The sequence below is a fragment of the Myxocyprinus asiaticus genome, chromosome 4 (genome assembly GCF_019703515.2).
Source record: "Myxocyprinus asiaticus isolate MX2 ecotype Aquarium Trade chromosome 4, UBuf_Myxa_2, whole genome shotgun sequence".
Lineage (NCBI taxonomy): Eukaryota > Metazoa > Chordata > Actinopteri > Cypriniformes > Catostomidae > Myxocyprinus > Myxocyprinus asiaticus.
Window position 1 is genome coordinate 36,874,673 of NC_059347.1, and position 12,978 is coordinate 36,887,650.

The 12,978-nt window shown below is 36.0% G+C and overlaps 1 protein-coding gene and 1 long non-coding RNA gene across 15 annotated transcripts in view; one reads left to right on the plus strand and one right to left on the minus strand.

Moving 5' to 3' along the window:
- The window catches only part of LOC127440122 (GTPase-activating Rap/Ran-GAP domain-like protein 3), a 103,304-nt gene that overhangs the window by 5,729 nt on the left and 84,597 nt on the right, over positions 1-12,978 (plus strand). The window contains exon 1 of one of the 13 annotated variants that reach the window (XM_051696534.1): positions 3,547-3,688. The exons of 9 other annotated variants lie outside the window; for them this stretch is intronic. In XM_051696534.1, coding sequence (XP_051552494.1) covers positions 3,657-3,688 — 32 coding nt within the window. In that variant the 5' untranslated portion in view covers positions 3,547-3,656. Of the gene's footprint in view, positions 1-3,546; positions 3,689-7,484; positions 10,470-10,491; positions 11,665-12,978 lie in introns of those variants that run through there. 3 more of the 13 variants (XM_051696532.1, XM_051696536.1, XM_051696535.1) reach the window with 3 other exon arrangements.
- LOC127440137 (uncharacterized) lies at positions 53-12,841 on the minus strand. 2 transcript variants are annotated; one of them, XR_007897079.1, is made up of 4 exons: positions 12,705-12,841; positions 12,469-12,564; positions 3,584-3,661; positions 53-1,814 (listed from the first exon to the last, which is right to left on the minus strand). It is a non-coding gene; the product is annotated as an uncharacterized LOC127440137 (long non-coding RNA). The 2 variants fall into 2 exon arrangements; XR_007897078.1 differs by lacking the exon at positions 3,584-3,661.

Genomic DNA, 12,978 nt, shown 5'->3' on the forward strand with positions numbered 1-12,978 from the left:
TTCTTTCCAATTCATAAGATGACTTTGGAGAGAGCTGTGATTAGTACTGGTGTTGTGCAAATTGTTGATACAAAGCATTTAAACTGAGCCAAGTTATCCTCTGTTTTAACAAAAGGATTATATTTTCCACAAAAATTGAGCTTTTCAAGTAAATGAGGTGAGGTTTATAATTATCACAAAACAAATCATGATTTAATGCATTTGGATTCATCCATATAACAGCACGGAACCTGTTGAGGCATTATGCCAATTTGTGTTTGGAAGCTTTTCTGTTGAGCTACCAATTAATCAAGTCAGTATTCTTCCCTCAAGAGCATACAGTGTAAGTTTGATGTGGTTAGTATTGCATTCCTGTTCTCCCAACAGCAAAAATGCAAATGCAAACAATATTATTCTCACATAATACAAAGGGTTCCTACAGACATGGAAAATCTAAAAATGTCAGGGAAACTTACAATTTAATGTAATCACCATGTCTGGAAATTTCAATAGTGAAAATATACTTTTATACTTATGTTCAGTTTTACATTATTTCATCCTATACAAATAGCTTTTTGTGAGTGTAATCTTTATAGAATTATTAAAAAAAAATAAAAAAATACTTCTAAGTTATCATGACTGACAGGGAAAGTCAAGGAAAAGCCATGGCAATTTATTGGTCAAAATGTTATATTTTTCATTAGTTACTGTAAACACACTGATCAGTGTCAAAATTGTATCTAATGCAATTATAAGTTTGTGATTTGAAGAATATTTGCTCTGGTAAATTCTTTTTTTCCCAAGGGGGAGTTTAAATCCTAGCCTCTGCCCTGAGTGTGATCTGTTTTAAAATGCCAGCGGTTCACTGGCTGGGCTCTGAAAATGTCACACTGTCAGACACACACCATAAGGAATGACCCCACTCTATGTGTGTGCATGTTTGTTTCAGAGTCGTGATTTGTCAAATCATATACTCTTTAGTAAGAAAGGGAAAAGTTTGCTGTGTTGTCTGATCAAAATTGCTCTTTTCTTGTTCTCCTTTATCACGAATCTGGTTCTTTTGTGCTCAAATATCATTCTATATTATTTCTGATGTTTCATTGGAAGTGAGGAATGCTGCCTATAGCAGGTGCTATCTCTCAAACTGTCATGGGACCAAGCTGCCAAAACGACTCGTTCTCTACTTCCTCCACATTGAAATGTTACACTGTGGTATACATTTACATCTGACCGCCTCCACAACAACACATCAACACTTACATACTTTAATCACTTCTGTAGCCTCGCCCAGCAGCGGTGAGCAGTGAGATGTCAAGGAGTGAGCAGGTCAGTCAAGAGCAGAGAGCTAATCATAACAGTGGGCATTTATTGTCAAGTCTTAAAGGAGAGGCAACACCAAAACTGAGCGTTTCTGACAGAGGGTCAGAATGAGGGTGGGAAATTATCATGTTTTACAAATAAATGACTGTTTTTGTGCAAAAACGCTTTACTAATATTATAAGTGAACCTCAAGGAACACAATCAAATAACAAAAAAGGCATGTCATGACCCCTTTAATACGCATGATTTGTTGTTTACTGTGTAAGTTAAAGAATGTGTTTACATACACATTCATACTCCAGGCATATCAAAAGAGTAAAAGAGTACAGTATGTGCATTCAATGTTATTATTCAAGTGCTCACAGAAGAGTGTCTTAGGGCATTTTTTGAAGGTAGAGATTCAATTGTTGTGATGAGGTTGGTACCATTGGGGTACTTTAAAGGTTCAGGAGAGTAATTTTCTGCCTCTTTGGGTTGGTCCAGTGAGGCCCTGCTCACTCACTGCCTACAGATTTCTGGAGGAAACATAGATTTGCAGAAGTGAGTGGAGGTAGGAGGGTGCAGATCCAAAGACTGTTCTGTTTGTCAGTGCCTTGAACTTGATGCGGGTGATAAATGGCAACTAGTGGAGTGCTATTTCATTATTTCTTGCAGGCATGTAACGTATCATGGCTAACATGATAAGAAAAAAATGACTCTTTAGGCAAAAGATTTTAACAGAATAACAGAATTTGCATATTAATCAAAGCATGCATGAATATTTACTACATATTTAGCCAGAGTGACTATTTGCGCTAGGTATAAATAGCACCTGCCACACAGCACAGCTATTTGCACTCAAATAGTCTGGTGGAAACACTGAAATTAAAGTCAAACTGCACCACCCAGTGTTGCTTCAATGGTGTGGTGTGATAAGACTCTGTTGATGTGTTTTTCTCACATGTACGATTCTCCCTTTTGCCCCAGTTTTTCCCATCCTGTTTCCTGTCTCCACTCTTAATATTTAATTTTATACTACTTATAATAATAAATAAAAAATAATATAAATTTTGATTTCATCGCAGTGATTTTATCACTCTGAAGGTCTGGGAGTTTAGAGAAAGGTTTGATCCAGGTAAAATTAACCATGGTTTTACTATATTAATTTTGTAGTAACAATGTTTTTTGACAGAAGCCATAGGTTTAATGCAATTAACCATGGTGTTACTACAGTAATATGGTGTTAATATAGTAACCATGTTTTAATTTTGTGGTAACTATGATTTTACTACAAAATACCACGGTGATACTATGGTTACTGTAAAACCATGGTTAAGTTTTGTAAAGAAAGGTTAGGGTTAGGTTTAGGGGGTGGTGTAGGGTGTCTGAGGAACTCTAAATAAACACAACAAACACACTGCAGTGATGCTTCTATACGCTATGTTTGTATTTAATTAGGAGAGCAAATAGTATCTGCCATTATTTGCAATGGGGTGCAAATAGCCCCTAACACTATTTACATTTAGTTCAAAGAAGATACTTTTGGTTGCTATTTACACTTAGTGAAAATAGCATCTATCGCTATTTGCACTTAGTGCAAAAAACCTCTTCCATATATTGCATTGTTTCCTTCTGCCAAAGAAAAGGTTTCTATAGAATTTGGCTGCGCTGATAATGCTTTTATCTTACTTTGTAAAACTATAAAACATAATTGTGCATAAATTATTAGTTATTATAAACACATTTTTATTGTTTAGGCTGTAAATGGTCACATATTTGTTATTATTAATGCTGTTATTCCTTAAACAGATTTCTGGATATCTAGCAAATTCCTCGATTGTTGGAAATACTTGACATTGTGAAATGCTGATTTTGTTTAGCATGATGTTAGTGAGGGTGTTTTACATCAAGGCTGATCTATGTGGGAAAGATCTTGCTGTGCTTAAGTCTGTACTTGGCAAGCAAACACACAATATGTTCATGTGATTTTGGGCCCGCTCGATCTTTGCCCCCCAAGGTGTATGTGTGTGTGTGAGAACAGAGGATCAGTGGTGTGGTATTACTGGCTTTTCTATCAGCACAATTTATTTCTCAGGTACACAGACACACTCTATTGCAGACTTCACAAATAGCACAGCTCTCGTAGTGGGATTCTCCCAGGCATTTATTCCTATGTCTCTCTATTGGTCATCACTGATTTACCAGAAAAATAACAAATAACATATTTCCCTCATGTTGGACTCTCATGCATGGTGGAAGCGATAAAGAGGTTTCAGTTGTCTCGTAAGGATTATAATGTTTTTACCTTTGCAAGGATTCCAACTGTGCAATTTTGAGTTTTTTTCCTGCAAGCCCCTGAAAAATTGACTGTGGCACCCATGATCTGTTTAAAGCATCAGAACAACAATAGGTAAGGATGTAATGTGGAGAAAATGAAATGTAAATGTACAAAAGCTAGCCAGGGTTTATATGAACTATTCACATTGCTAACAGAAACAACACATGCACACATGCAAGATTCTTTTTTTTTTTTTTTTTTTTTTATGGACACTTTCTTCAGTTGCAAAAAAGTATGTCCCTTGAAATCAGATTAGGTTTGCATGATGCTAACTTTGTAAATTAAGTTTGAAAACATGTTTCTGCTAAAGCCAAACAAGTCCTGTATCTGTGTATGCAAATACAAATTCCACAAGGTCAAAACTTCAATTTCAGAAAGATCATTTTTTTAAAGCATGTACTTGTGAGAGTTAATAAAGATTGAGTTATGCCTTGTATAGCCACAAAAGCCAGTTAAGGAGGTAAAAGAGGGAACAGCAACATATTATTCATATATACCTATTGCTTATTATATTGCTTAACTGATCAGAAGACCAATTAAATATGAATATACTGTATGTGAATGTGCATCAAAGTTTAACAACATTTCTCATTTTAATGTACCATACCACTTGATCTTCTAAGCAATATATAATGTAATAAGGTTTGTTACTGGTATTAAAGGGGTCGTATTATACCTACGATTTAGTCATTTATGGCCAGTTGCCACACACCTTATATGGACTTAAATTAAATGGACTTTTATATACACCCTCATCGTATGTGAAATTATATACAGTGCTTTTGCTCTTACTCATACGCTTTGGCTTTGCTGTTAAGTTGAATAAAGTTTTAAATGCATTGATTCCAGTGGTTAAATCCATGTCTTCAGAAACAATATGATAGGTGTTGGTGAGAAAAAAATCAAATATTTAATATTTTTTTTTTTTTTTTTTTTTTACTATAAATTCTTCTCCCTGCCCAGTAGGTGGCGATATGCACAAATAATGTGAATTGCAAAAATAATTCCAAAGAAGAACTCTTTGAAGAGAAGAGCAATTAGGAGGTCTGTTAGAATGTCGAGATTTATATTGAAAATGTGAATCATAGTACAATGAACTCAAGATCAAGGAACATTTGATTACACATGATATGACCATTTAATGAAAGTTTTACTACACATCGTCTTGTTGTGAAGAGAATTGTGTTTGCATGCTAGTGTTTGTGCATGTGTGAATACATGATCCATACTTCACTTCATTTGTATTTCAGTTGTTACTAGACCCCATTTGATCTGCTTCAATATTCTAACCCTCTACTCCTTCTGACCATGCATACAAAACATACATTTTTAACAAGGACACAATTACGCATACACAGTCCTGTCTAATGTGCTCTTTAGCTGAGCCAATGTGACATGAATACGAGGGATAAGGTGGTGCTATCCTCCCTGCAGTCATGTGCTGAATTTATTATACACTACTGTTTCTAATGTGGCTACTGTGTACCCGTTTTCCTTTACAGGCAGTTGCATTGTGACCTGTGTGTGCTATTTTAATTTGAATATATGATTATGGTTTGTACCGGTTGTATAATTTTCCTCTATAGCATTTCAGGGTGTATGCGTGTGTATTTTTTTCGAAGTGTGTGGACGTGTATGTGGTTACTGCACCTGTAATTTGAACTCTTACGCTGACAATGAGGTGCTCAACCGCACATTTCATTTGGTGATATAATACCCACAAGCCTCAAGACAAAGGAGTTTAGGTTACACTACACACACAAAAGCATGCACAAACACATACACACACCTGAATACAAACCATGAATCACAAACTCTACATGCATACTTTATGCAATAATTATGTTTTTGAAGTAATCAACATAATGCCACAAATGCTGTTGATTGAGCTTTACGCGTATTGAACCCGGAATATTCCTTTAAGGGGGTTGTATTACCAGTCATACAGTACATTCTGTGTTCAGGTGGAATATTCATTACCTCTTCTCAATCATTCCATTACTCCTCGTGATGTCACCATGGAGGGACTTGCAAACCAGATACATGTTGCTCATGTTACTTTTATGTTTGGGTTTGTGAGTGCCTGCCTCAGTTGTTTGGTTAATTACATGATGTTCTGCTAATAAAGACGCAGAGCAATAACCAGTCGGAAATTAAATTTTTGCCTATATCCTACTGCGTACCCCGGGATTCTCATTTTCCGTCATATACACAAGAGTCTTGTAATCTCGCTTTGTCTCTTTTGATAATTCTATAGCATTTAAAGAGTTACAGGCTCTGCAGGTGCAGGACGATAATGAAAAAAGCAGGCTTGTAGATGTGTCTGAGTGTGTGACATCATCAGTGAGAGTGAGTCAAGAGTGAGAGAGAGAGACATTAAATGAGAAGAAAAGGTTATTGGCTGAACAGTGACTTCACGTACACAGTGACATACACACGCTTTTGCAGTTAAGCCCAATGGAAAAAATTCCTGTTATCCTCATTTGCATGGTCTCGCCTATAAAATAATGTGTTTGCATACAGAGTAAATATTCCTTTGCCATCATGAAGCAGCTGTAAGTCACAGTCACCAGTTGTGACATTATTAAAAACCATGTAAGCTTAATTCTCACTGATGTAAATGAGCTCCTTAATGAGAGAAGCTGTCTGCTGAACATATGCTGAAACTTGAAATATCACTGTTATTACACTGATATGATTAATATTGCTGTTATTTTCGGGGGGGTGGAGGAAGAGGACAGCTTTCAGGGGCCCTAGAGAGATAGATGAACACCCCCGATAGTGATACGACGTCCGGAGATTGCACGCATTGCCCGCAACAAATACTGGCACCCCAACATATACCGGCATGCGCATCTACCCCCTCCAACCCTCTGAATGTCTAGATGCTTTACTTCTAAAGGATGAGTTTTAGTAGTGGTGAGCTTTGTGAATGGGATACATTGGATTCAGCAAGTTTCTCTAGTGGGATGAGTTCCTCTGTCCTATTCAGATTAGTGGTCTATTTATAAAGCACCACAATGAATAATAAAAACATGTATTTAAAATCAAAGAATTAGTGTTTTAATTACAAATAAGGGAATAAGAAACTAGGCCTACATATTCTGTGGTGTGTTGGAGTTTTAAAAATTGCAATCATTTTTCTTAACATTAATATTAATAGTTATAAAAATGTAATTTGATCAAAGTTTGTTATGGATAGGGGTTTAATTAAAATGTGATTGATTATTCATTATGCTCTCCCATACAATTTGGCAGAAAATCCATTCTGATTGGCTGGTTGCTATCCACAATATTCCTGAGTCCCATGACACTTTGCGGGCAGAACTTCCTGTTAAGCATAAACAATCGTTATGGTATGTACTAACACAGCATTAAAAATGACAGAAACTTGAGAACAAATGATCATAGAATTATAGCAAGGCATTATTGTTCTTCCCCACCTATCTGTTAATGATTATGGGTTTCAGGATGATGGCCAAATATCACAAATAGAAGCATTTTAGTTATTTTGTTGAGTCTTTATCCATCAATGGAAGAACCTGAGCATGTTTTGAGAACTGTAGATAATTATGGTTATTTTAAAGCATACATTGAGTCTAGTCAGAACCTGATGAGTTTGTTGTACTGAGATTATGTACTTACTACAGATAAAGAGGAGGTCCAGACAGCAGGATGCTTGTGTATTACAGGACTCAGGCGATGAGACTGTCATGTTGCCATTTTTCGGATATAATACAATTATTTTGCAGGAGATGAATGTGCAGTACAAGCTCAATCTAGTTTTATAATTGTTAGTTTACATACATAATCTCTGTATCTAATTGCTATAACCTACATGAAATGTTTAAATGTTAACTGAACAACTGATCCTGTTGAAAGATTGAATTTATTGTTCTTGTGTTTTGGAAATAATGATGTATTAGCAGCCATACAATAAACTGTGCCGTACAAATAGAACTACATGCAATACAAATAAACATATTTATTTGGACATACATTATAAACATTGTACACAAAAGTTCAATGTTCTCTATAAAGCAAATATAAAACAGTATGTATTATTATAAGCACTGTACAAATAAATGTAATTGGTACTGAATTAATGTCTACACTGTTTTCTAAATCACCTTTTCCCCTTAAGGGAAGACATGCACATTCTGCAAAGACTCTCAAAAGAAAGTGAATTGCGGGCAGGAAAAATGCAGGAAAGAGGAAAATCATAATACAATTAATTTCAAACATGATAAAACATCTCACTACTGTACATTTCTAATCTAATAATTATGGTCTTACACTGTAAAATTATTCATTTAGCATCACAGACAGGAGAAACACTGTTCCATTTTATACTCAGTAATAATGCCATTTCAAAACATGTGAAGTATTCACAAAAAAAAATAAAAATAAAAAAAATAAAATAAAGGCGTTAAAGAGAAATGAACAAACTCTTAAAATGTCTAATGACCTTTCAGTACATGTACACACACCTGTTAGCACAATAATGCTATCATTTATGTAATTCATTGCACTCCATTTCTGGATGTCTATCGTAGCCGGACCATAATGGTGAATAATATCAGTAATCCTCGCTGTTGACTTCTTGCCAATAAAGTGAAAAGAGCACACAAACAAATTATTCCAAAGCTTTTTCAAAAAGATGTTCCAAACATTTCATACAATTTTTCAAAATTTGCCTAATTTGTATGATTGTAGTGAGGACGCCGAGGCAGGTGTGTTAAGATCCATGTGTAGTTTTAGTGCAGTATAAATAGTAAAACAAAGTAGCAAAATAAAGGGAAAACAAAAAGGCAGGCAAGGGTTCGGTACACAGTGGCAGAGGGGCGCGTCATTGTTTACAAAAGAAACTTGTGCCGTTCATAAACCAAAACAGTCCAAAACAATATAAATAAAATAAAAAATAATTTCCAAATAATAGTAATTTTAAAAAAAAATTTAAAACAATGACGCGCTTCCTGATTCCTCCTCCACGTGACGCGTGACCTTACCAACGAGCTTACGTCATCCCTCTCGTGAGCGCGCGTCACAGAGATGTACGGAAGCGAACATTTGTAGTTAAAAAGTATATAAGTATTGTTTTGTTTCTAAAAATAATCAATCGTTTGGGTTCAGAAGAACTTTATTTGTCGACTGGAGTCGTGTGGATTATTTTGATGCACCCTAAATATGCATTTTGGACCGTCAAAAAATGGAGGACATTCACTTGCATTGTTTAGAGGAGGAGGCCAGAAATGAAATCCTAAAAATCTTTAATTCTGTTTTGATGAAGAAAGAAACTCAGATACATCTTGGATGACCTGAGGGTAAATTATCAGCAAATTGTCATTTTTGGGTGAACTATTCCTTTGAGTGATTATTTGAAAGAGCTACCACTTTTTTTCATGGCATACCACAGTAAATAATAAAATAATAATAATAAAAACATAACAATGAAGAGGGCTCAATTCCTGTACTTTGCCTAGGGTCCCCAAATCACTAAATCCCCCCTGCCTACAGCATGATGATCTCCGGAAGAGTTACACGCTGTTCAATGCTCCGTAGGCAGTGGCTGTTTAAATGACTCAGAAATGACATTGTTGACACCAAAACTAACAGACATGGAAGGGGATTTTGCTAATAGACAAAATGCTCAGTATCCAAAAAATTACCTTAAATGAATGCACTCAAAGTAATTAGTTGCTGTAATCTAATTACTTTTTTAAGTCAAATTGTAGCATTATAAATCCTGTAATCAGTTAAAGTTACTAACTTTCAATTAAGGTTGTAACTTTTAAGTACTGCACATTACTTTGGCTACACATTTCTAAATTATAATATTATAATTCTAAATTGCAATATTTATGTATAATACATTTAAAATATAAATGAAGATGTTCATGAACATCTGTTTGCGCTTTTGTGACAGCTGAAGAGTGAGCGACAATGAACAAGGAGGAAATTATTTTTAATGGGTTGAGTGGAAAAATAAAAACATTCCTGTGAAAAATGTTCTAGAAAGTAACTTAAAAGTAAAATAATTAGTAATGTGAATACTTTTTGTTGACATAATCAGTAAAGTAATCTGATTCCATTTTTGGAAGTAATAAGACATTTATGGTGGATTACATTTTTGAGTAACTTAACCAGTGACAATCTATCCCCCATTTAAAACAATTAACCCAAAAATGGCCATTGAAAAAAGTATTCCACCCAAGTGTTTTTGTTTGTGGAAGAAGGGAAGTAGCCTAACTTGTAATATTCTATATTTACCTTTATTATTTTCGTATTGTCTTATTTTTGCTTATACTTTTTTCTCTTCTTTCATCATATTTCTATCCTTAATCATATTGTCTAAGCTACTGCTTTTCCTTTTGTCAACACAACGTTGACACACACACACAGAGAGAGAGAGAGAGAGAGAGAGAGAGAGAGAGAGAGAGAGAGAATATGCGGTTAACAAGCTCCCCACCTGACTTTCACGCGTTTCACGAGCACCGCGCGTGACCGTGAGGGGACTCCAGTCCACGAGAATCTGTTTCATGAATGTTCAGTTACGCGCGAGGTGTGTCCATAAGAGACTCACCACTGCGTCCATCAGGTGCATTAGAACAGGGACAGGCAGAAACGCGCTACCAATACTAAAGAGGCAACGCAATGAAAGGATACAGCTGAGCGCGCAGCTGTAGGGGCAATGGTGGTTATTAATCACTCTCTTTGAACGTGAAGAATAAAAAAAGAGGACAGAGAGAAAAAGAGAAAGAACTTGGACTGCAGGAGAGAATCCTGTAACATCGCATGGGGCCATGAGCGTCGCAGACTCTGCAGCGAACAAACTGTTGAGTTTCAACCAACGGTAAATTCCCTCACTTGCGCTAATAAGATGCATCATGTTATGCATGTATAGATAGTGATATTTAAATTTAGATCTTTAAAATCAGGTATTGTATTGCCGATATATATTTCGAGGTTATTCTGACACAGTCATTGCAGCAGTTGAATTTCACATCAGGGGTAGTAGACTCATCGCATCCCTTTTCCAAGTGCAACAAGCTGCAGGAGTGAACACTCCCAGGAGATCAATGAACAGAATAGATTAGGTTAATGGACCTTTTTGTTTTGAAAATATGCACTTCTAACATGAAAACATATATTAGTCCAGACATGTCTTTTTATTTCTTAAATTGTAACTCACTTAAATATTTTATGATGTTGGGATCTACTTGGCAATATTAAAAACTACACTCTAATGGGCCGTTTACACCTAACGCGTTTTTGCGTGCACTCCCTGCTGTTTTTTCAATTGTTTTTCTATGTAAACATGCGCGTGTTTAACCATTGCAACGCGTCTCGTTGTATTTTCCCGCGTATTTTAGACGCCGTGTCAAGTTAAAACGAACTTCAAATGTATAACGCCTGCGTTCTTCTCTTTTCATTGCATTGCGTCAAGCTTTTTTTCGCGCCGCAACGTGTTCGGTCTAAACGGCCCCTTATTTTTCTTCAGCACCATACTAGTATTCTGACAGAAGCTTTCTTGGAATCCATGCCTTAGCAGTTCGAGTATTCTGATTAAATGATGTCGGTAACCTATCAGGTTTACTATAGAGGAAACCTCCGTTGCTTTGTCTTATGTAAATGCGGAGACACTATGTTACAGACTTCTACACTCTGTAGTGGGATAGCCTATACTAACGGAAAATCGGTAAATTATTTAAGCAAATGCTTCTCGGTTCATGGTAGACTGGACGTCCATGCGCCACTCTACGGCGAATTGTGTCAGGTTAAAATAACAAATAAAGGTGGAATGACCTAAATATCGATTTGGTGTTCATTTTAAGGCGGCTTATTGTGTAATGTCATGTCAAAGTAATCTGTCAGTGAGGCACAATCATCGCAGGTGTTTTTCTTTGACCACCGTAGCGAATGAGGCGCGTTATGACGTCACGCTGTGTTTATGATGTCCCTCTCCACTGAGTGCATTACAAAAAAAAAAAAAAGGACATTTCAACCTGTTGACAGAGTGCCAACTAATGCAGCAAAAATGTATTGAGGTAGGCATGTTTGCATTCACACATCTGCAATGTTGTTTTGTCATTTAAACTTTTTCTGTGTGTTAATTTTAATCAACTACACAAACACTGCTAACAACACTGTACAGCATGTAAACTAATAGCAGCCTAATACAAAAATAAATCAACACACATATAAATGGGCATGGCCCAGATAGCACACGTATGTCTCTGAGATGTCTGTTTTAGATATTTTAATCTGGAAAGCATCACATTCTAAATAACATCTGCTAAACATCTTAAAAAGATCAGATTTACAAACATTCTGAATAATAAACGTCTCAAAGACATCTGCTGAATGTCTTATTGACATCCGAGAGGAAACGTGTTTCAGACGTATTGCAGATGAGCAAACAACCTAAAAAAAAATACATCTTCCAGATGTAAACACACACATCAGTAGACATCTAGGTGACGTACGTGTGTTATCGGGGGCATGTCAGATTGTGGCAGGGTGGGCCGGAGTGAGATTCATATTCAACTCTGGAATTTCATGTCCAACTCAGGATAACGATGAAACGAAAACATGGCTATATATATATATATAATATAGTTTATTCCCGAAGGCCGTGGAAGGCCTTTGTTTTCAATTGTTTACATTCAGCACATGTGTACAGTATCGCTTTATTAAGTAACATGGTCAACCAATACACCATTTAAAAGATTTAAGGCTGCAGATTCCTTCCAATGAAAACATTGATCAATCTAAATGACTTTCAGCCAATGATTTCTTATTTTGTGTAAAGAGTGCACAATACACAACACAACAAGGCAGGAAGTCCTTACCTTGTTTTTGTTATGGCAATGTAGATTTTGATCCAGCAATGATGACATCCATCTGTTTTGACTGCAACAGTCCATTACACGACATCCATAGTAAATCTTTGCCAAAAACACACAAACTTGTATAAAAATCCATAGAACTTACATTGCTTACATCATAAAATTTGGTAAACATGATGACGTCATCCTTTTTATTCGACAAACTATGCGCGTCTAACGTGCCCTTCGATAAAACAAACCATATGCGTTTAGTAGAGTGTCTGGAACAGAAGTATCGCACCCCTGATGTTTTCTGAGTAAAACTGCCTTCATAGTTTTAGAAAATGTCACATGAGAACAGCCGTTTCTGAAGACATTCTACTAAAATCTACCAATAGCACTCTAGAGGGTTGTCATCTATGAGGACATGTAACCAATGAAATTACGAATACGGCTATATTTAAGTCATTTCATAAGTGAGAACACTTCTAATTGGAAGATTCAAACGTGCGCGCTCGGTCTCCTTGACAACGC